This window comes from Ipomoea nil, unplaced genomic scaffold, assembly GCF_001879475.1.
Source record: "Ipomoea nil cultivar Tokyo-kokei standard unplaced genomic scaffold, Asagao_1.1 scaffold3314, whole genome shotgun sequence".
Taxonomy (NCBI): domain Eukaryota; kingdom Viridiplantae; phylum Streptophyta; class Magnoliopsida; order Solanales; family Convolvulaceae; genus Ipomoea; species Ipomoea nil.
The window spans coordinates 5,455,376-5,476,914 of NW_017619742.1; the positions used below are offsets into that span (position 1 = coordinate 5,455,376).

The following is a 21,539-nucleotide window of genomic DNA, read 5'->3' on the forward strand; positions in this document are numbered from 1 at the left end:
TATGCGCGTCTTTCATTCTTAATGTGCATGAGATTGTATATTCACTGACTTAGACCCGATAAAAAAAAAACAAATCAATTGGTGAGTTTTTTTTACGTATTGAATGACCAGTCAACTTTAGAAGATTGCTGACATCGAAATTGACTTGTCACTTATTTCCAATGCCAACAAGTACATGTCTATCGGGAATTGTTGCTCTAATATGCGTTCAATTTACACTTAACATGCGTGTGAGTGTATGTATAACTTAACATGTGCAAAAAATATAATTTAAAATGCGTATATTAATATTTGAATTTGCGTGGGGGATTTTTAAACGAATATGCGTTACATCGACTAATATATGATATATTATTGAAATATTTTTCAATATTTTTATTTTTATTTTTCAATATTGCGTATGTATGTATAACTTATAACTTAATATATGGAGCAAAATAATTTAAAATGCGTCTATTAATATGACAATGTGCGATGGAGTATTCTTAAAAGAAAATGCGTCAATGATGAAATTTCATTCATCAATAAATTGTATGACGAAAATAATAACAAATAACATAATACACATAAAATCTTGATATTTTCGTCGTTATTCATCCTTATTACGCAGCCTCCTCATTGATTCAATCCTCATTAGCCAAATTTCCAACCGGAGCGTCAGGCACCTGTTCATCCATCGAATCGTGAAAGTTACTAAACTGTAAATACATCAATAAAATTATATATATATAAAAAAAAAGAGAGAAAACAATGTAAGTATGCAATAGATCACCTCTTCATCCAAATTATAATCTTCTCGGTCATAAACATATGTTGGGAAATCAACATCTTTCAATAATCCTGCACAAGTTCTATCACAGAATATCAGCATATACTAGAGAGTAGAGGTTTTGTTTCTGTAGGAATTATAGGCCACGTCAAATCTATTGAGTAGATAAACTTTTCCTTCCTCAAATTTGTTGAAGAACCTTTGCACAAACAATTGTGGAATGTGCATATGAATAAAAGTTCCCTGAAATTATTTTTAAAAAAAAAACATATGCATCAACAGTAAATTTTAGAAATATAAAATATTACGATTTATATTTCAATAAAAAAAAATAATACCTCTACATCGTGAAGTACACACTTTATAGATTTGATTCTTTTAGAACCTTTTATTTCTGGGAGACGAACAACTCGAAACACTCGAACCCTAATGGTATTCCACCGCAGTGCTATACGAAGTTGATTGCCAACTATTTCAGAGTGAAGTTCGGCTGACATTGAAAATCTCTGTAAAAAGGAGAGTACAAAAGCAAAAATATGTTTGTAGGTGACAGGTTTGAGACTAGCATAATGGTGGGTTTAAATAGCAAATTCTTCATGTGCAAAGAGATTGTACACTCACTGACTTAGACACAATTAAACAAAATAATATTCAACGGGTGCGTTTTTTTAAGTATTGAATGACCAATCAACTTCGAAAGATACCCATTATGGGAAATATAAAAATTGCTAATATCGAAATTGACTTGTCACTTATTTCCAATGCCAAGTACATATCTATCGGACTTTATTGCTCTAATATGCGTTACAATTAAACTTAACATCCGTGTGAGTGTATGTATAACTTAACACGTGCAGCACATATAATTTAAAATGCTTCAATTTATTCATTAATATACGCATGTTAACTCTTTATTATGCGTATATATACGGTATACCCAATAAAAAAAAAGTGCGTTTCCAATTCACATTATGGGAAATATAAAAAATGCTGACATCGAAATTGACTTGTCATTATTTCCAATTCCAAGTACATATCTATCGGACCTTATTGCTCTAATATGCGTTACATCTACACTTAACATGCGTGTGCATGTATGTACAACTTAAAATAAATGGAACAAAATAATTTAAAATGCGTCTATTACTATTACAATGTGCGTTGGGATATTCTTAAAAGGATATGAGTCAATTTATTGATTAATATGCGAACATTTATACTTTATTATTCGTGTATTTCAGTCTAAATATGCATTACATTGTATACTAACTGACTTAGACCCAATAAAAAAAAAAACTTTAATGGGTGCTTTTTTTATAAGTTGAATGACCATTCAACTTTAACAGATTTCCTTTATGGGAAACGAAAAAATTGCTGACAATGAAATACAGTTAACACTTATTTTAAGAGATTTCATTTAATTTCATTTAAAATGCACACGTTCATCAGCCGGTAATATGTTGAAGAGTCTATTTAAAGAATGGATAATCCATCACACATTCACACCTTCTCATCTCAAAAGAAAAAAGAAAGATGGATTCTGTCAAACAGTCGAAGAAACCCCGAAAACCCCTTTCCCTCATACCAAAAGAATATCTGCCAGAACTGAAGAAGGATCTTAATGATCCAACTTTCCAAGAAAGGTTTGAGGCATTTATTGACAACAGGCCTGATGACAGCACCTCTGAAGATTCCACAGGCACAACAGTCTCTTTCAACACATGGAAAATGGAGGCTCTTGCCTACCTAGCTGCTGAGGAGGCTAATGAAGAGGAAGAAGTCGACTCAAAGAAGGGGCCAATCTTCGTGAACAAGGAGAGGAAAGGTTAAACTTGATTATGCGTGTTATGATCGACACACGTTATTAATATTACGTTTTGATGTAATAAGTGTCCACTCTTTAATGTTTTTATAATATGAAGTTTATTATGGTTAAGTTTGTAATTTTCACGATGCTTGAAATGCGTTAATAATCCATTTAACTTGCGCAGTATTAAACAACCATTTAACTTGCGCAGCATTAAACCTTATGAGCGTTGAAAGGCTATGATAATATGCATATATGAAAATCTTTATATGAGTTAGAATGTACAACATGTGCCTTTAATATAATATGCGTATATATATTATAATGTGTTTTAATAAACACTTGTATACCAAAAATTAAAAAACATTATATGTATATACATAATTGGCGGTACATTAAGCCTTAATATGCGTAATAAATTAACAGTATGCGAGTTGGCTTCTGTATTAAAACTTTACTGCATTATTAAATTTAGCCAATGAAGTTACATGCGTTAGATAACATCTAACATATGTGACATTAAAACTTAAAATGTGCAAACTGCCCAAATACAATATTCTCCCTGTCCTTTATCAAAAATATAAAAATAATAATAATAAACTATAAAAAACACCACGTTCATGTCCAATTCGAGCTTGTAAATTTCTTGGGCTTTACAAGGATGTATATACCCACTTCAACAGCATTAATAATGCACTATTGACCGTCCTGTGCATCTGCTTTGAATGGGCGAGAAGACCACGTTTATCAAATTGAAAGCCGTGGCGGAGAACATCCCAAATTTCCCAACAATCTCAAGTTAGAAATTTGCATTAAGGGGTGTTTTGTTTTTAGGTTTAGAATGTGTTGTTGTTGAAGTCAATTACAATAACAAAAGGAGAAGGAGGGTGAGTATGATGAGGAGGGTATACATTGTAAAGAATGTGAAGAATGCGACGATGAAGAACTGACGGTGGTTGTACTAATGGTGTGAAATACTCAATCGGTGCCATTACAACTTATGCTGTACTGATGAGTTTTCCTCCCCTTTTATAGGCGAATAACTATGTTAAATTAAGTAATTTGAGAAATTCAGTGTTAACCGTTTTATTTAAAAAATATATCTTTTTTTCATTTTTAATTAACACTATATTATAACGTCCGTCTATGTGAAACTTAATGTGCGTAACCGACTGTATTAACATCCGTAACTAATTTGCGTGAATTTTAATCTCTAATATACGCTAAACAATACTTTAGAATGCGTGTATTTAAATGTTAGTATGCGAACAAACTTAATGTGCGTATCCAGATGCATTGGCATGCGTAAATAAACACACCAATGACCATGCGCTAATACTTTAACAAATGTGCGTGATTTTCGTCTCCAACATGCGCACAGGAATAATTTAGCATGCATATAGTCAAATCTTAGTGTGCGAACAAATGATAAATTTGCCTTGACGGTTAATACTCTGAAGTTATCTATTCGAAGAAAAAATTTTAAATCTTTAGGAGGGGGGGGGGGGGGTGATTTGATCCTGGGCAAATTTGATGTGTTCAAAGACTTTTACCATTTCGCCAATGAGCTCATCCATTTATTCCTTGTATTCCAAAAATATATATAACCTTTCAACTGCTCACAAATTAAAAAGCGTGAGTGTAACGCACATTATGGCCTTAACGAGACTTATTGCCCTAATATGCGTTACATCTACACTTAACATGCGTATGATTGAATGTATGACTTATTATATAGAGCAAAATAATTTAAAATGCGTCTATTGATATCACAATGTGCGTTATTCTGCCAGTCTTTCATTCTTAGTGTGCATGAGATTGTATACTCACAGACTTAGACCCAAAAAAAAAAAAAAGCATTAATGGGTGCATTTTTTTATAAGTTGAATGACCATTCAACTTTAGCAGACTTCCTTTATTGGAAATGAAAAAATTGCTGACAAAGAAATAGACTTGTCACTTATTTTAAAGGTAAGACATAGGTCTATATCGTTGTCAGAACCATATGTAATTTTTTTTTTAAATTTTTTTTTGAATATAGCACCATATGTAATTTTAGAACAGGTAACATGCACCCGTTCATAAAGCCAGGAATATGAACACCTTCTCATCTCAAATCAATATAGATTATGTCACGATGTTTAATAATTGTCCACTGTTTAATGTTTTATATAATGTGGAGTTTATTATGGTTAAATTGGTGATTATCACGATGCTTAAAAATGTGTTGATAAGCCATTTAAATTGCGCAGCATTAAACCTTATGTGCGTTAAAAAGGGAACGCAATATGTCTATAGTAAAATCTTTATTTGTGTCAGATTGTATAATATGTGCCTTTAATATAATATGCGTATATTATAATGCGCTTGTATACCACAAATTAAAAAACAATACGTATATATATTGGTTATACCTAAAATCCATATTTTGGTTTTTGTTAATTGAACCTGCTAATATCTTAAATTTTTTTTTAGGTTTTTTCTAATGTTTATATTAAATATTTTTATCTGCATATTTGTAGCTTTCAAGAAGTGTTTAAAAATGGTGATAAACTCCTATTCTTGGCGAATTTGAGATCATTGCTAGGGCATGAGCATGTCGAATCTGCAGTGTTGGACACTTGGAGTCTAATTCTCAATCACCCGGAGTATATCTGCAGTTCTAAAGATTCGGTTAAGAGATTCTTTTTTACAACAAATCCAGTGGTAAGTTATTCTTTGAACCAGTTATAGTTTCATGCACATTTAATAGCATATTGAAGCATATATATGATTGAAACTGTAATTATAAACTTTTTCATTTAGAAATGCACACGATAACATATGGTTTCACACACTTTAATTCAAAAAAAATAAATAAACTAACATCACTTATTAATGAAACTAGTATGTTTCCCGTGCGATGCACGGTCATTAAATATGGCCTCTTAATAATTTAGGATTACCGTATAATCTTCTTATCCTATGTAATAGCAAAATGTTTTTTTTTAATAATTCAACATTTGGATTATCGTGCTTGCCGGTGCTCCTCCACGTAATTCAGGGACTTTATAAGTTCTCACCAAACGCACCCGGATTGCTCTTCGGGTGTGCATAGGGCTAACCTGAGATGCAAGACAGTATTGGAAAAGCATTGTTGTAGAGTTTTTTTTTTCTTTTTTCTTTTTTCTTTTTTTTTTTTTTTTGCAGAAAGTTTCAATGGTGAAGAACACTCTTGGATTAATGCATATTTATACCATTTTTTTGAGTAGCAATTGTGCCTCTCCATTAATGCTTTGTTATTAATTTGATTAGAATATTGAACAATATTGAACAATTTTCAAGGGGCATTTCAAAAGTGGGAATATACATATTCTGTAATTAGTATTGGAAAAAAACTGACTGTATTATTACATTTTTTATTTTTATTTTATATATGCTAATTCATTAAATACGTGTGTATGTTATTCTGGTATCTATATATCTTGAATCAATGTTATTATATTAATTTTTTTTCAAAATGATCACTGTACATATGATAAACAATTCATGTGGTTGTGCGGATTCCAAAGATTATAATAATAAATTCGAACAAATGTTAAAACAATTAATACACATTGAAAGTTGCAATAGTAGTCATCCAACGGATTCACAGATCTGAAAATGATCATTGTACGTATGATAAGCCATCTCTGCGGCTGTGCGGATTCCAAAGGTTCTAATAATAAATTTGAACAAATGTTAAAACAATTAATACACATGGAAAGTTGCAATAGTAGTCATCCAATGGGTTCATAAATATGAAAATTAATAACAGTCCAAACGACACCTTATTATTTAGGCGGGAAAATGATGTGGCAAAAACATTTTGCTATTATATAGAGTAAGATGTATAATTAATATCTAAACTTCATGATTTATAGACATGTTGTATTGTGAATGCACCAACGCAAGATGGCACCGATGAATTCTACCTTAAGTTTGAACAAGATGTTGATGCCGAGCTTGACGTTTATGACCTTCCTTTGAAACGACTATTGGTACATTATATTCCAAATTCTTTACATAAAATTTGTATTTATTGTTTCTCTGTGCTAACACATTTAAAAAACAATTCCAACTTGCAGTTCTTTTTTCCAGTCATCCAATTTGAACACATATATGTAATATGCATTGATATGATACCTGGGTATACACGGGTTGATATACTTGACAATTCCTCCGTCGGTGGTACTGCCACAAACAAATATGCCAATCTACTTCGTACATTGGTAAGTATTGACTCACACATTTTAAGTCATTATACATTAACATTTTGTTATAATTTTTTTAAAAGAAATAATTTTCTGTTTTATTGCAGCAAGACTATTTTACGCGATATTTGCACAGGAAGATGATGTACACTACTGCAGATGCACTTAAAAAGGCTCTAACAACAAGACTGGATATGAAATGTAGAGATCAAAAAAGCAAGGATGACTGTGGTGTATTCACAATGCGCCACATGGAAACATACATGGGCACTGGATCGTCTGATTGGGACTGTGGCATCAAGAAAAGAAGGAAATTTTTTTTTGAACATCTCAGGATCAAGTACATTGCAGCAATTTTAAATGCTGAAAATAACGAATTGTCCATTGAGAACAAAAAAAAAAAAAAAAAAAAAAAAAGCTGGTCTTGAAAACAAATAGCCCACTTAGTATTAGTTTATGTAATTAGCAAACATTAATATATTTTTGTTATATAAAAACCTTTTGTTACGTTAAGCAAATTAAGTTATATTTTGACGCACAGTACAACTTGCGTGAGTGCATATCTTAATGTGCGTTCATTTGCATACTAAAAATATCATGGAAAATAATAATTATTAAAAACAAAAACAAAAATTCAAATAAATTAATGTGCGTTCATATTCACCATTACGTGCGAGTTACTAAAATACAACTTGCGCGACCTCACGTCTTGATGTGCGTTCGTTTGAGAACCAATTAACAAACCATTACTCTAATATCTCTTTAATATGCGTCTCATATCTCTTTAATATGCGTCCCATGTTTCTTTACTGTGCATTTCATATCTCTTTAATGTGCGTCCGTCCGACTAATACTTCAGTGTGATTTTGTGTTAGTTTATTTCGCGCATTGAACTTAAAATATCACTGTTCTTTCATTTCAAACAAATTTCGCGCACTCCGGTTCTAAGACAACTGAATTAGTACTCCACAAATAAAAACAGAAATCTTCCTACTTTCGCGTTGTTCAGTTTCCAAACGCATTTTTCAAAAATTTTACCGATTACAGTCGTCGTTCTCCATTCCAGGCTTTTTTTTTTTTTTAACAACACCGCAGATATGGCGTCGCCGGGAAATGCTCCACAGTCTCAAAAATCTACTCAACTAGCAACTACTGTACAAGGTAAATTCGACCCCCTATTCATTCCAATAATATCATTTAGTGATTAATTTCTCGCACAGTATGATTTGCATGTTTATTTCAGAATTATACAAAATAAGGTCTAAATGCAAAAACAACGCCATACTAGTTCACGCACACTATGAGTTAAATTGCTGCAATATATATACATATATATACTCATTGACGCACACTGGTACCTAACTACACGAACATCTTATTCCTGCGAATTGATTTTCAAATTGATACATAAAAGTTTTAATTATACACACACCTTAAGTAATGCTTGTATGCAATTTACTTTACGTCTTAACGCACATTAAGTAATAATATAACGCATAAACTGTACTCACCTAACACACATTAGATTTCAAACTCACTTAATAAGTTATAGTTACACGCATATACTGTACTATCCTAATGCACATTAACTTTCAAAACTCCCATATCTTTATGTTTGATGAATTATGTTGTTTTCCATGTGCAAACTATATTCAACTTAATGCAGATTGATTATGCATTTAACCATTCTTGCATTTTGCAATCAATTTATATATATTTTTTTATTCATTTATTAATTAAAAAAAACCAATAGGTAAAAAAGACAAAAGCCAACAGAAATTAGATATGGTTATTGCTACATCCTCTTGGGGGGATGTACAAGTTGGAAAACAAAGACAGAGATCAAAAAATACAAATCAAGGAATTTATGACGGTGTGCCTGAAGTTAAGAACAAGGGATCATCAGCTAGGTTGATTTCTGCAATCAAAGATTTTAGCCCTGAACAACGGGCTGCAGTCAAGGATATCGATTTTGGTAGTATCCTTAGCCTAGAGAGTACAGAATTCCCAATACGGCTGAGCTACTAGATACTCCACAACTATGATCCAATGGACGGCACCTTGACATTGTACTCTGGTTCTAAGCTTGATGTGACAGAAAATGATGTTGAGTCTGCCTTAGGCTTCCCAAGCGGACCATTTGAAATTGCATATGAGAAAGACAGGTTATCTCCCACTCTCCCACTGTTCTTGGATTAGAAAGCCAAAATTCAACCAAAAAAACCAAGCTCAGTGCTATATGGTGAGGCTATTAAAGCAATGATGGACTGCACTGATGGGGGAGACTGGTTCAAGATCCACTTCATGGTCATACTAAGCTCTATGTACATTGATGGCCCTAAAAGTGGATATGTTGGTCTACGCATCTTGCAGGCGTTGAATGATGTCACCAAAATCCATGATTTCAATTGGTGTCGCTTCCTATTGCAGATATTGAATACTGCAGTACTTCCTTGGTAACCGAACCCAACTGGTTATTTCCCCGGGTCCCTCTTGTTCATGCTTGTAAGTCTTAAATGTGTATTTGTTCTATTTAAAATACAAAACATAGTAAGTTATGTTGCTAACATTTGTCATTTGTATTCATGTACATTATGTTGATCGTGTTCTGTTACAATTCCATAGACCTATTAAAAGAGATATTCCAGCTTTAATAGGATGGACAACTAAACATTTAAAAGACCGAGAGTTGGAAGATTTTAAGTCTGGGCTTTTGGACGAGGCAGAATTCATAGACGTAATCCCCAGTTTGTGCCCACTCAAACAGATTCAGAAGAATTTGATAGTAATGATCAACCAGAAATGGAAGTATTCACATGTAGTCATCAACAAACATTGCCACCTTTTCCTGCTGTCAAATGTAAAAAACAGACTGAAGTCCAACATGTGCCCCTCGAAAGAGTGAAGGTGTGTTCTTCATTCTATGATGTTTTTGTTTATTTTTATTCAAACTACTTTCACTTATATTACTGTATAATTGTAAAGCACATTATGTTTCACCATCACACACACAATAATTCATGTGCATGCAAGTTAAAGATTCTATTCCACGCACATTATGTCATAACCGTACGCACATTAATTCTTACAACAGGAATTCTGCACTGGTTATGCACAGTCTCTGCAAAGGTTTTCTAATGAGATGGTAAACCTAATTGACTACTCAAAAAATTCACCAGCCATGTTTGAAAACAATCAGAATGTAAAAAACCTGCATTCAATGGCTATAAAGGCACTCAGTCCTGTTGTTCAAGGCGTGCAATCATGTTTCTCCCAAGAAGAGCGAGAAACATTTAGCAGCCAAGACTCCTTTTGGGACGATCCACAAACATATATTGCAATTGACCTTGTAACACAAAAAAAGAAAAGAGTATTTGGAAGAACAGTAGTTTGAATTTCCCAGTTTCGACCTTTTAAAAACACCAATACCAAGCCCCACTTGCAGCAATGCCGATAGTGCTACAGTGACACCGGTTGTCAATTCCAATCCAAAGGAAGCACAGACAGCAACAAGTATTTCAGATGAGGTTTTAAATATTGCTGCTTGCTACGTTGTTGATGATCTTCAACAGAATACTTTGGATGGGAACAATAATGACAAGGTTAAGTCTCGTGACGAAGATCACCATGCCGACAGTACTCTTGCCACAGAATTTGAAACACCTAAGATTCAGAATACAAACAAGACAAGTGTTAACAAAGCTGCAAAGGAAACAGCAACACCTGTTGAGGGGAGACTGCAGAGACACTGTGTGGAAAGCAAAATGAAATATGCAATGGACTCTCCATGCTTTACAATGAAACTGAACTTCACTACACTGCACACTCCTAATGAAATCATGCTCAACAACTGGGTTTATAGCGCCAATTATACAAATAGGTAAGTTACAGTTGAAATTCCTATGTATGAAATGAGTTTCATAACATGTTAGTGTTTCCCGTGTGCTATAAGATGTTAATAATGTGTGTGAGTCTTATACTTAATGTGCCTAAGATTTCTGATTAATATGCGTTTGTGTAATTCTTAATGTGCGTTTTTGTAATGCCTAATGTGCGTGAGATTTATTCTTAATGTGCGTCACTGTCTACTTAGCGCAGGTTGTTGTGTGAGTTGTTAACACTTTAAATTGCATTATTTGTGTGCTTAATGTGCGTGAATTTTGTGATTAAGGTGTTTCATTCTTGTTCCTAAGATGTGTGAGTCTTATACTTAATGTGCCTGAGATTTCTGATTAATGTGCGTTTGTGTAATGCTTAATGTGCGTATCTGTAATGCCTAGTGTGCGTGAGTTTTATACTTAATGTGCGTGAGTTTTCTGCTTAATGTGTGTGAGTCTTGTTCTTTTTTTTTTTTTTTTTTTTTTTTTTTTTTTTTTTTTTTTTTTTACTTCATATCTGATTTTTTTGTAGGTGTGAATTTGTTTTTAAACATGGAGAGAAACGTTTACTGATGATTGAGTTGAGGTCATTGAGGAAGGGTGAACGTATAGAAGCTGGTGTTTTGGATACTTGGGCTTTAATTCTAAATAGCATGGAGGCCTACACCTTTAAGTATCCTAACAAAAGAAGATTCTTTTTCTCAACAACACCAGTTGTAAGTTATTTTATTATTGATTTACAATTTCATGCACATTAACAAATGTCTTGGAGCACATACTGCATTGCTGACAAGATTATCATACTCCTGTAGGCATCTTCTATTGTGTATAAACCACCTGCATACAGTACTGATCAAATGTATGAAAAGTTTCAAGAAAGTGTTAATCATGACATTGACACTGCTACTCGTGACCCTACAAACTATCGTTTGGTAAATTAAATTCTACATACTTACATTACATTTGAATTTATAACTTCTCCGAACTAACATGTACAAAATGCAGTTCTTTTTCCCAGTCATTGCAACTGATCAAATATATGTCATCTGCATTGATTTGGATGTTTATCACACATCCATACACATACTTAACAACTCTTCTGCTGATGATGCTGGTATTGCCAAATATGGTGGTGATATACCATTTCTTTTGGTGAGTACTAAATCACACATTTTAAAACATTTTATGAAGTTTAGTTTTTTCTGTTTTTAATGCTTTTCTATTTATTTGCAGAAAGACTACTTTGTGAGATATTTGAACCAAAGGGATTCATACAGTGCTGCAAACAGACTAAAAAAGATTACACCTTAGCGAATGCTAATGCAATGGAGTGATACCGAGAAGAAAGACGATTCTGGAGTATTTACAATGTGCATCATGCAAACATACATGGGAGATGACAACAGTAAAAATAAACAATCAGATCTTGCAGACCTTAGGGCCAAATACATAACAGCAATTTTAACTGCTGAAATCAATGAACTGTCTCGAAAAAACATGCAAAAGGCTGGTATTAAAGAGGAAAAATAGTGAATATTTTTTAGTGTTAAAGGTTTTATGACATTACAGTAGTTCAGCATCTTGATATAAACTCCTTTGGTTTACAAACACATTAATATATATTTTCACGCAAATTATATGTGGCATGGATGCATATTAAAAATCACCTTATTAATTAATACAATTGATAATCATAATATGCGTCCACAGAGCATTGAACGTGCTTTTTAAAAAAATTTAATGTCCGTTCATTTTCGTCATAAATAAGTAATTGAAATAAAATAAAGAAAAAAAATAAACATGAAAACTCTTAACATGTTTATAAACCAAAGTTAATATGCGTTGATATTCTGTATTAAAAATTACATTACAACTTGCGTAAGTTCATATCTTACTGTGCGTTCATTTGCATAATAAAATAACATGGAAAATAATAATTATTAAAAACAAATATATAAAAAAAAAAAAAGAATACAAATTCAAATAAATTAATGTGCGTTCAAATTCACCATTAAATGCGAGTTATTAAAGTACAACATGCGGGACCTCAAATATTGATGTGCGTTCAGTTGAGTACCAACTAAAATAAATCATCTCTCTCATAACTCTTTAATATGTGTCTCATATCCCTTTAATATGCGTGTCAGATCTCTTTAATATGCGTCTCATATATGTTTAATATGCGTCTCATATATCTTTAATGAGCGTCGGTCCGTCTAACACTTACTATGCGTGCACGTATTACACAGTGTGCTTCAAAAATATAACTTAATGTGCTCCATTTTCAAAACCAAATAAACAAGATCAGTTTTCTGAGATGAAAAAGAACAAATGTAGATCCACGACAAATAAATATTATATAGCGACAGAGAATGGAAAAAGATTTGGAAACACCAACAATGGACACCGCAATGCTAAACGACCGAGAGAAGATAGACAACTGAATGATTCTTTGAAAAACAAAAACAAAGTCGCGGGCAATGCGAACGACGATGGAGAACAGCGATGAAAGTTAATTTATTCAAAATTACTAATTTGTCCCTCCGTACGCGAATACAAGAAAAATACGCGAATTTAGATCTTTGAGATCAACGGTGAAAATATTTTAACTTATTAAAAACGAACGACAGCCTTACAACCGCACATCCACACCTAATAGTGCCAAGCGCACCAGAACCCGAACCTCTATATATATATATATATATATATATATATATATATATATATATATATATATATATATATATATATATAATTATGACGTATCATTAATAAATTTATCAATTATAACAATTTATAATTATCAAATATGACAATTTTAGCTAAGACCTTGTGATTTAATGGCACCAAAGTTGGACTCTCATATGAGAGATTGTGAGTTTGAGATTCAGTGGATGCAGTAACTTTTTGTGCTTCAGTAGGTTAAAGTAGTTTTAAATAATTGAGAAAGTAAAATATTAGATGAATGTGATTTTAAATAATTATTTGTAGTTAAATTGTTCAATTTATGAGTAGTCAATAAATACATAGCAAAGCATGACATGTACACTACACCGAAAATGTCATTTAAGAGCGATTATATTATTAATTTATTATTTAGTGGCGGTTTGTAACCGTCATAAATATCTTACTGGCGTTTATTCATTCGTGACTAAATAGAGTATCACGAAAGATTGGACGAGAGTTTACTACAGGGAATTATTAACTAGGATGATTGCTTTTAGCGGTGGTTTTTTAACCAGGTTATGGATGGTAGGTTGATTTCCAAATTGATAAAGGAACCGATTGATCTGCGCAAATCGCAAAGCGCAAATTGATGGGGATGGAAGAAAAAATGAAGAAGGGATAATGGTTGAAAGGAAATATTTTTGAAGGGGATTGAATGGCAATGATTATAAATTAAATTTAGTTGAGTTTTAGCCGCAGTTAAAAATAATCGCTGTTAAAAATCACATTGAATGAAAATAAGTTAATGTTTCCTAGCGACTATAACAAACTGCCATAAGAAATTGTTGCTAACAACTATTCATTTAGTTCCAGTTTCTATAACTGTCACGATATACTTATTTAGCTACTGTTAATTGTATATAACTACCCCAAAGTATGTGTTGCTAAAAAATTAATTTGTTGTTGTTGTATAACAAGAATATAATAAAATCTCTATAATAGATCCAATTGCATAAATAACAATTTTTGCCTCAAAAAAAAATGGATATACTTAGGTTTTCACGGTCAAACACAGTGTCTAATTCACTCGTTGAATTGTATTAGAAGTTTAAGACTACTCCGTATTTAAAATTGATTAAATTTTTAATCTTTAATTAAGAATGGATGAGTCTCTTCCATTCAACCAAACACTCATTTTATTCTTGCCTCAAAATTTCTGCTAACAACACAAGAATCTTAAAGTGTATGCATCATTATTAATTTCTTCTTTTTTACGGTTTTTTAGTCGTTATTCCTTTCTTTAATTCTTTTACTTATCCTCCTCACATTTTTTGTTGTCATGCCCCCTGCCTCTCACGTGTGTTCACTTCACAATTCACACGTCATGCGGATATGCTGTGAGCTTCTTGTGACCCCACACATTGCCAACGTTGTACCCCACCAAATACGTAGGCCCCATCTACCTGCATGTCAGCCACGTGTGCACCTCATCTCAACGCCGTTAATCACTTAATCCTCCGTCGTCAACTCCCATACCCGGGTGGTCCTGTCTACAAAGTACAAACTGAGGTGTTAGGCACAAACTAAAGTAAAAGCATGTGCAGAGCGTTTGGGAGTTTGGGTGAAATGAATGAATATGAGAGAAAAGAATTGCAATTTTGTGAGAAAAAAGAAAAGTTAAAAATTAACTATAAATTTAAATTATATTATTATAAAAGAAAAAAATATTTAAATATACAAGTTAATATGCCTTGCTCGAACCCATCACTTCTCACATAAAAGAGTAACTTGATAGCATTAGATCATAAAGTCCTTGGTTCAAATTATATTGTTTGATGAGTAGAAATAAAATTTCTGTGAATGGAAAGAAAAACACTAAAATATCTTTAATAATAATCATCATTAAGAATAATGTTGTAATTTCATCTTCTTCTTTTTTTTTCCTCTTTTTTAACTATCACTGAATTGAAATTCATAAGGAAAACTTTATGAATTCCAATTTCACAAATAGGATATGAAATTATAATTCATTCCAACCAAACAATATAATTGTGCTTCGAGACTTAATTAAAGAGTTAATACCCAAAATCGTCCTCGACTATAGTGGTTTTTCTCAATTTCGTCCTAAACGACTTTGGTGACCTAATATCGTCCCAGACTTTTGTGTTTCACACAATTTAGTCCCAGACTTTTGTGCTTTTGCTCAATTTAGTCCATCATTTGTTATTTTGTCCATTTGGTGTTAAATAAATAGACAATTAAGTAATTTTAATATTGGCATCTCTTTACTCATAGACATGTGAACTGCGAAATCCTTTTTTTTTTTACGAATTACTCCTAAAACTGCGAATATAAAATTTGATTTGCAGGTCCGGGAGTAATTCTGGGTGTAATTCGTACAAGAAAGAGAAATTTCGCACTTCAGAAGTTGAAAGTAAAGAGAGATCAATATTGACATTACTGAATTGTCCCTTTATTTAACAACAATTTGACGGAATAACAAATGGAGGACGAAATTGAGCGAAACACAAAAGTCTGGGACGATATTAGGTCACCAAAGTCATTTAGGACGAAATTGAGAAAAACCACTATAGTCGAGGACGATTTTGGGTATTAACTCCTTAATTAAATTACAACTAGAGTTTACCAAACATGTCGTTTTTGTGCCCATCGCCGTCAGAGATGGCTAACGCTTTTCCAATAACGTTTATTCTGTGTCTGCAAGTGTTTTATCCGGATTAGTGCTTAAATAGCGTGGTTATTATCTTAAGCACATAGGTTATTGTTAATTATTGTTGACAAACTATTTTTTTAATATCCCAATAATCCATTACCAAATCCCATTATCTTCCACCTTTTCTCTCTCTACGATGATCGATCTGTTGTTTCTCTCTGTTGGTTCTTTTGTTGTAAAGTAGCAGTGAGAGAGAGTACGAAGTTACCATGATGTTGTTTCCTTCTCCACTGTCTCTCTTTTGTGCCCTTCTTCTTTGTTTGCCACTCGCCTTCATTGTTACCATAAATTCCCCTCTCTCCCCCGCCGCCACCGCCGGCAAGGGAAATTACCCTTTGCCGGAGGATGGGAATGACGGGAAAGTTAAGAGAAAATCAACCGTTACTACGTTATCACCACCGCCGATAGGGAGGACGCAGGCACTGCTTCAACCGCCGCCGCCGCCGCCGATTGGGAGGACGAAGGCACCGCTTCAACCGCCGCCGCCAGAGGAGGAGGATGACGGCTCGCTGTTACGACTTGCGGGTCGGGTCGGGTCGGACCAGAGACCCGCCACGAAGCCGAAGAAATTGGCTTTTATGTTCCTCACTACCACGCCGCTTCCATTTGCGCCGCTGTGGGAGCTCTTCTTCAATGCCACGCCGGAGAATCTGTACAACGTATACGTACACGCGGACCCGAGGTAATGTTGAACCATCATTATAATTCTGATTATTATTATTATTATTTTTAGCTGAATAATTCTATTCCCTTATCTTCTATAAATAATAAATAAGATATAGAGCATAATCATTTAAAATATATATTCCATTCTGTTCTGCAATTTTATACGTCAATTATTATTCTACAGGTACAATTACACTCCGCCGTTTGGCGGCGTGTTTGCCGGCCGCGTAATTCCGTCGAAGCCAACTCGCCGGAACACTCCCACGCTCGCCGCCGCGGCGCGGCGACTGCTCGCGCACGCGCTCCTCCACGACAAGTCGAACTACATGTTCGCCCTCCTCTCCCCGCTCTGCATTCCGCTTCACTCCTTCGGTTTCACTTACAAAACCGTGATGAACTCGAACAAGAGTTTCATCGAGATTCTGGGTAGAGAGCCGTGGGCCTACGACAGGTGGGCGGCGCGTGGGGATTCCGCGATGCTGCCGGAGGTGAGGTTTGAGGATTTCCGAATTGGGTCCCAGTTCTACATCCTGACACGTAAGCACGCCAGGATTGTTGTGCGTGACCGAAGGTTTTGGTCAAAGTTCAAGCAGCCGTGCTTATTTCGCGACACGTGTTACCCTGAGGAGCAATATTTCTCTACGCTCTTGAGCATGGTAGACCCGCAAGGGTGTTCCCACGCGACGCTCACGCACGTGGACTGGAAAGGGAGTCACGGCGGTCACCCGCGGATGTACAGTGAACACGACGTGGGACCGGAATTAATCCTAACCCTTCGAAATGACCGCCCACGCTACGGTCATGAGGAGATGAACGGCTCCGATCCGTCTTTGACGAAACGGCATGACCCGTTTTTGTTCGCTAGGAAGTTCTCTCCTGACTCGATCAAGCCGCTGATGAGGATAGCAAAAGATGTAATTTTAAAAGAGTAAGAGGGCATTATCGTGATTAAAGGTTTCTTAAAACAAGTTTTAGTCAAAAGGGTTAAAGTGTCATAAAGTGAAGAAGGCGGGACAAACCCGTACTTTAGAGTTTAGATATTGTACTTCGAAATTTTAGATAATTGTAATTAATCCCAAGTTTAAGCCGTTTTACGTTGTTGTGATTTTTTTTATTTTATTTTTTTCAAATATCAAAGGGAAGTGGGTGACCCAAATACGTAAATGATAAATCAGCATGTTGTTGTGACTTGTGAATATTCTGAACACGTTAAACCATCGCTTCCACTGAGACTCGATCTTATAACCTTTCATATTGAAGAGTCATTACATGTCATTTAAGTAGAAGGTACTTGGCCACTAAACTCAATCTTTAAACTATCCAAATTGTCAGGTAGATTTTTAATTTATAAATTTATTTTTATTATATTAAAAATTTATTTTTATTGTACTCAAAATTCTCAATATATTATATGTTTACTTATAGTGTAATATCTAAAAATTAACATATAATATATAAAATTGAATACTCACCATTTTAATAGTAAATATTTATCAATGATCCACCCTATAATATGAATAATGGTTCACAATAATTTGCTATTAATTTTTTTTTTTTTAAAAAGAGTTGATTCCACTTTTAGTCCTCGACTATTGTGACATTGTCACATTTAGTCATATTTTTTTTTTTTAATTTTGTCATATTATATCGCTGACTTTGAGCAACTTCCACTTTTAGTCCTCAACTATTGTGTTATTGTCTTATTGGCATATTTAGTCATATTCTTTTAAGTTTGCTATATAACATCCATGACTTTTATTTGATTGTCACCATTAGTCTTCCGTTAAAAATTTCTTTAATTGACCGTAGAATTGACAAATAACAAATAAAAAATTCTTACCCATATCGTAACTTAAATTTCTATAAGTTACAATATTACATCATTTGATATTTACAATGTTTCTAAGGTGTTAAAATATGAGTTACGATATGTGTAAGGATTTTTCTTTTGTTATTTGTCAAATCTAACTGTAAATTAATGAAATTTTTAACGAAAGACTAATCGTGGAGTAAACAAGAAAGTTGCTCAAAGTCAAGGATGTAATATGACAAAATTAAAAGAACAGAACTAAATATGACAATGCCACAATAGTTGAGGATTAAAAGTGGAAGTTGCTCAAAGTCAAGGATGCAATATGGCAAAATAATTTGCTCAAAGAGCTCCTTTATATAAGAGGAGCATTGCCCCCTTACAGCACGTTTGGTTCACGGAATGAATTTTGAGGTAATAGGAATGTTATTCCATAAGGAATGGAATATGCAAGGAATAGAATAGGAAGTGTATTCTATTGTTTGGTTCGTGGAAGAAATAGACTTTAGGATTATATAACAGTGTTTGGTTGATTTAAGGAATAAAAATGAAATATGTTTTAAAAGACATAAATACCCTTATAAAATATGTGATGGTGGTGGTGGTGGCGGCGGCGGTGATGGTGGTGGTGGTGGTGGCGGTGTTGGGGTGCTGGTGCTGGTGTTGTCGGCGGTGGTGGTAGCGGTGGTGGCGGTGGCGGTGGCGGTGGTGGTGGCGGCGGCAGTGGTAGTTGTGGCTATGGTGGGCGGTGGCGGTGGTGCTGCTGGGGTGGTGGTACTAGTGGGGTGGTGGCGGCGGCCACGACGATGACGATGGTGGCGGTGGTGATGGTGATGGTGGTGGCGGTGCTGGTGGTGGTAGCGGCGATGGCGACGACGACGGCGGTGGCGGCAACGGCGGTGGTGAAATAGGGAATTAATTTAATTGGGGGGTAAAATAGGAAATAGAAACTTTAGGCTATTCTTGAGAACTCAGGAATAGTCTAATATCAAGGCCCCCCAGGAATCTCTATTCCCCTTGCAAGGGGAATAGGTCATTCCCGGGAACAATGTTCCTGGGAATACAAGGGGTTACCAAACAGAGGAATATGCCTATTACTGGGAATGCTATGTCATTCTAGACCTATTCCATGAACCAAACAGTCCATTAATGATTTACGGAACGATTTGCTTGTCCATCACTGCTGGGCAAGCATTGGTCGCTTAAAAATGATCCCAAATTAATCAAAATGAAAAAGAAAATGGCCTAATCGCCTAAACAATAGTATATGTGAATTGAGAAAGGAATCTATTATTAATATTTTACTGAAAATATTAAAAAAAAAAGAACCTGTTAGTAATAAATTGATATGTATTAAGAAAATAATTGACTGAGAATATAAATGACATGGAAATTAGGCCAATTGAAAAAGGAAATTAATATTAATAATTATCTGAAAATTAAAAATAATCCACATATTAACTATTTCGAAAAGAAAACGGATTAACTATATTATTGTAAATTGGAAAAAGTATCAGTTATTAATAATTGACTGAAAATATTAAAAATAAATCTGTTATTAATAATTAACTAATTAATATGTATTAAAAAGAATAATTGACTGATAATAAAAATAGCATGGAAATTAGGTCAATTCGAAAAGGAAATGAATATTAATACTTGATTAAAAATTTAAAATGATCACAATTTGATTCAATTGAAAAAGGAAATGGTCAGACCACCCAAATAATATTATAGATAAATTAGAAAATAAATATGTTATTAATAATTGACTGGAAATATTAAAAAATAATCTATTATTAATAATTAATTAATTGATATGTAATAACAAAATAATAATTGACTGAGATAAAAAAAAATGGCACGGAAATTGTGCCAATTGAAAAAAGAAATGAATATTTGTAATTGGCTGGAAATTAAAAATGATCCCCAATTAACTATTTCGAACAGAAAACGGATTAACTATAATATAGGTATTATATGGAATACATATGGATCTGAACTCATTGATTTTTAGAGGAAATAGTCATGCAATGAGCAAACTATTTTGAGAATACTTTGCATAGAGAAGATTGTTACTACATTATTGCATGACTATGTTAATTATATGGCAATTAAAAAAGGAAATGAATATTAATAATTGATAGAGAAAATTAAAAATGATCTGCATTAACTATTTCGAAAAGGAAACAGATTCACAATAGTATAGGTAAATTGGACAAAGAATCTATAATTAATAATTGACTGGAAATATTTAAAAAAAAATCTATTATTAATAATTAACTAATTGATATGTATTAAAAAAATAATTGACTGTGATTAAAAATGGCACATAAATTAGGCCAATTGAAAAATGAAATGAATAATACTATTTGATTCAAAATTCTAAATGATCACTGATTAACTATTTCAAAAAGAAAACGAAATAACTATAGTATGTGTATTATATGAGATACATATGGATCCGAGTTCATTAATTTCCCAGAGAAAATAGTAATGCAATGGGCAATGATATATTTTATGTGACTTTTTTTTTTTTTTTTTTTCCGAGTCACCCATCCTGATGGCCTGAAGGTGTTAGCTCTATACGAGGGTGGTCAAGATTCTTGTTACTACTACCAATGTCGTCTACAAAGAGGTTTTCAATAATGTGTAATTTCAACCAGCGATATTGTGTTTTCTTTTTATGCGATGATGACAAAATTGGTATATATATCTACACAAAAATATATCTTCCATACAAAAAAATTAGGATATCAAATGATTTATAAAATTGGGTTGCTAGACAACGAGCAAATTTGCCACTTAATACAAATCATAAACACTGATATATAAAATCTCTAAACTTTCAGCATCGGATGTGTACATCTACACATTGGCTATTAATTAAACAATTATTTGCTCGAATTTAAGCAATAATAACATTAGAAAATACAATCGATACAACTCAATTCTTCAATTGTATTATATAACATT

General features: G+C 33.5%; 1 protein-coding gene across 2 annotated transcripts; it reads left to right on the top strand.

Moving 5' to 3' along the window:
* The first annotated feature begins 16,135 nt into the window (after positions 1 to 16,135).
* LOC109169334 lies at positions 16,136 to 17,845 on the top strand. 2 transcript variants are annotated; one of them, XM_019318212.1, is made up of 3 exons: positions 16,187 to 16,480; positions 16,523 to 16,769; positions 16,938 to 17,845. In XM_019318212.1, exons 1-3 carry the CDS (start codon positions 16,297 to 16,299, stop codon positions 17,683 to 17,685), a joined length of 1,179 nt encoding a protein of 392 aa, XP_019173757.1. In that variant the 5' UTR covers positions 16,187 to 16,296; the 3' UTR covers positions 17,686 to 17,845. The 2 variants fall into 2 exon arrangements, with proteins under 2 accessions (XP_019173756.1, XP_019173757.1); XM_019318211.1 differs by having other exon boundaries at positions 16,136 to 16,769.
* The last annotated feature ends 3,694 nt before the right edge of the window (positions 17,846 to 21,539 follow it).

Bases quoted from the DNA above. Each gene is read 5' to 3' on its own strand.
- LOC109169334 (XM_019318211.1), top strand. From the start codon at position 16,297: ATGATGTTGTTTCCTTCTCCACTGTCTCTCTTTTGTGCCCTTCTTCTT. The intron at 16,770-16,937 runs GTAATGTTGAAC...ATTATTCTACAG, and splicing joins TACGTACACGCGGACCCGAG to GTACAATTACACTCCGCCGT.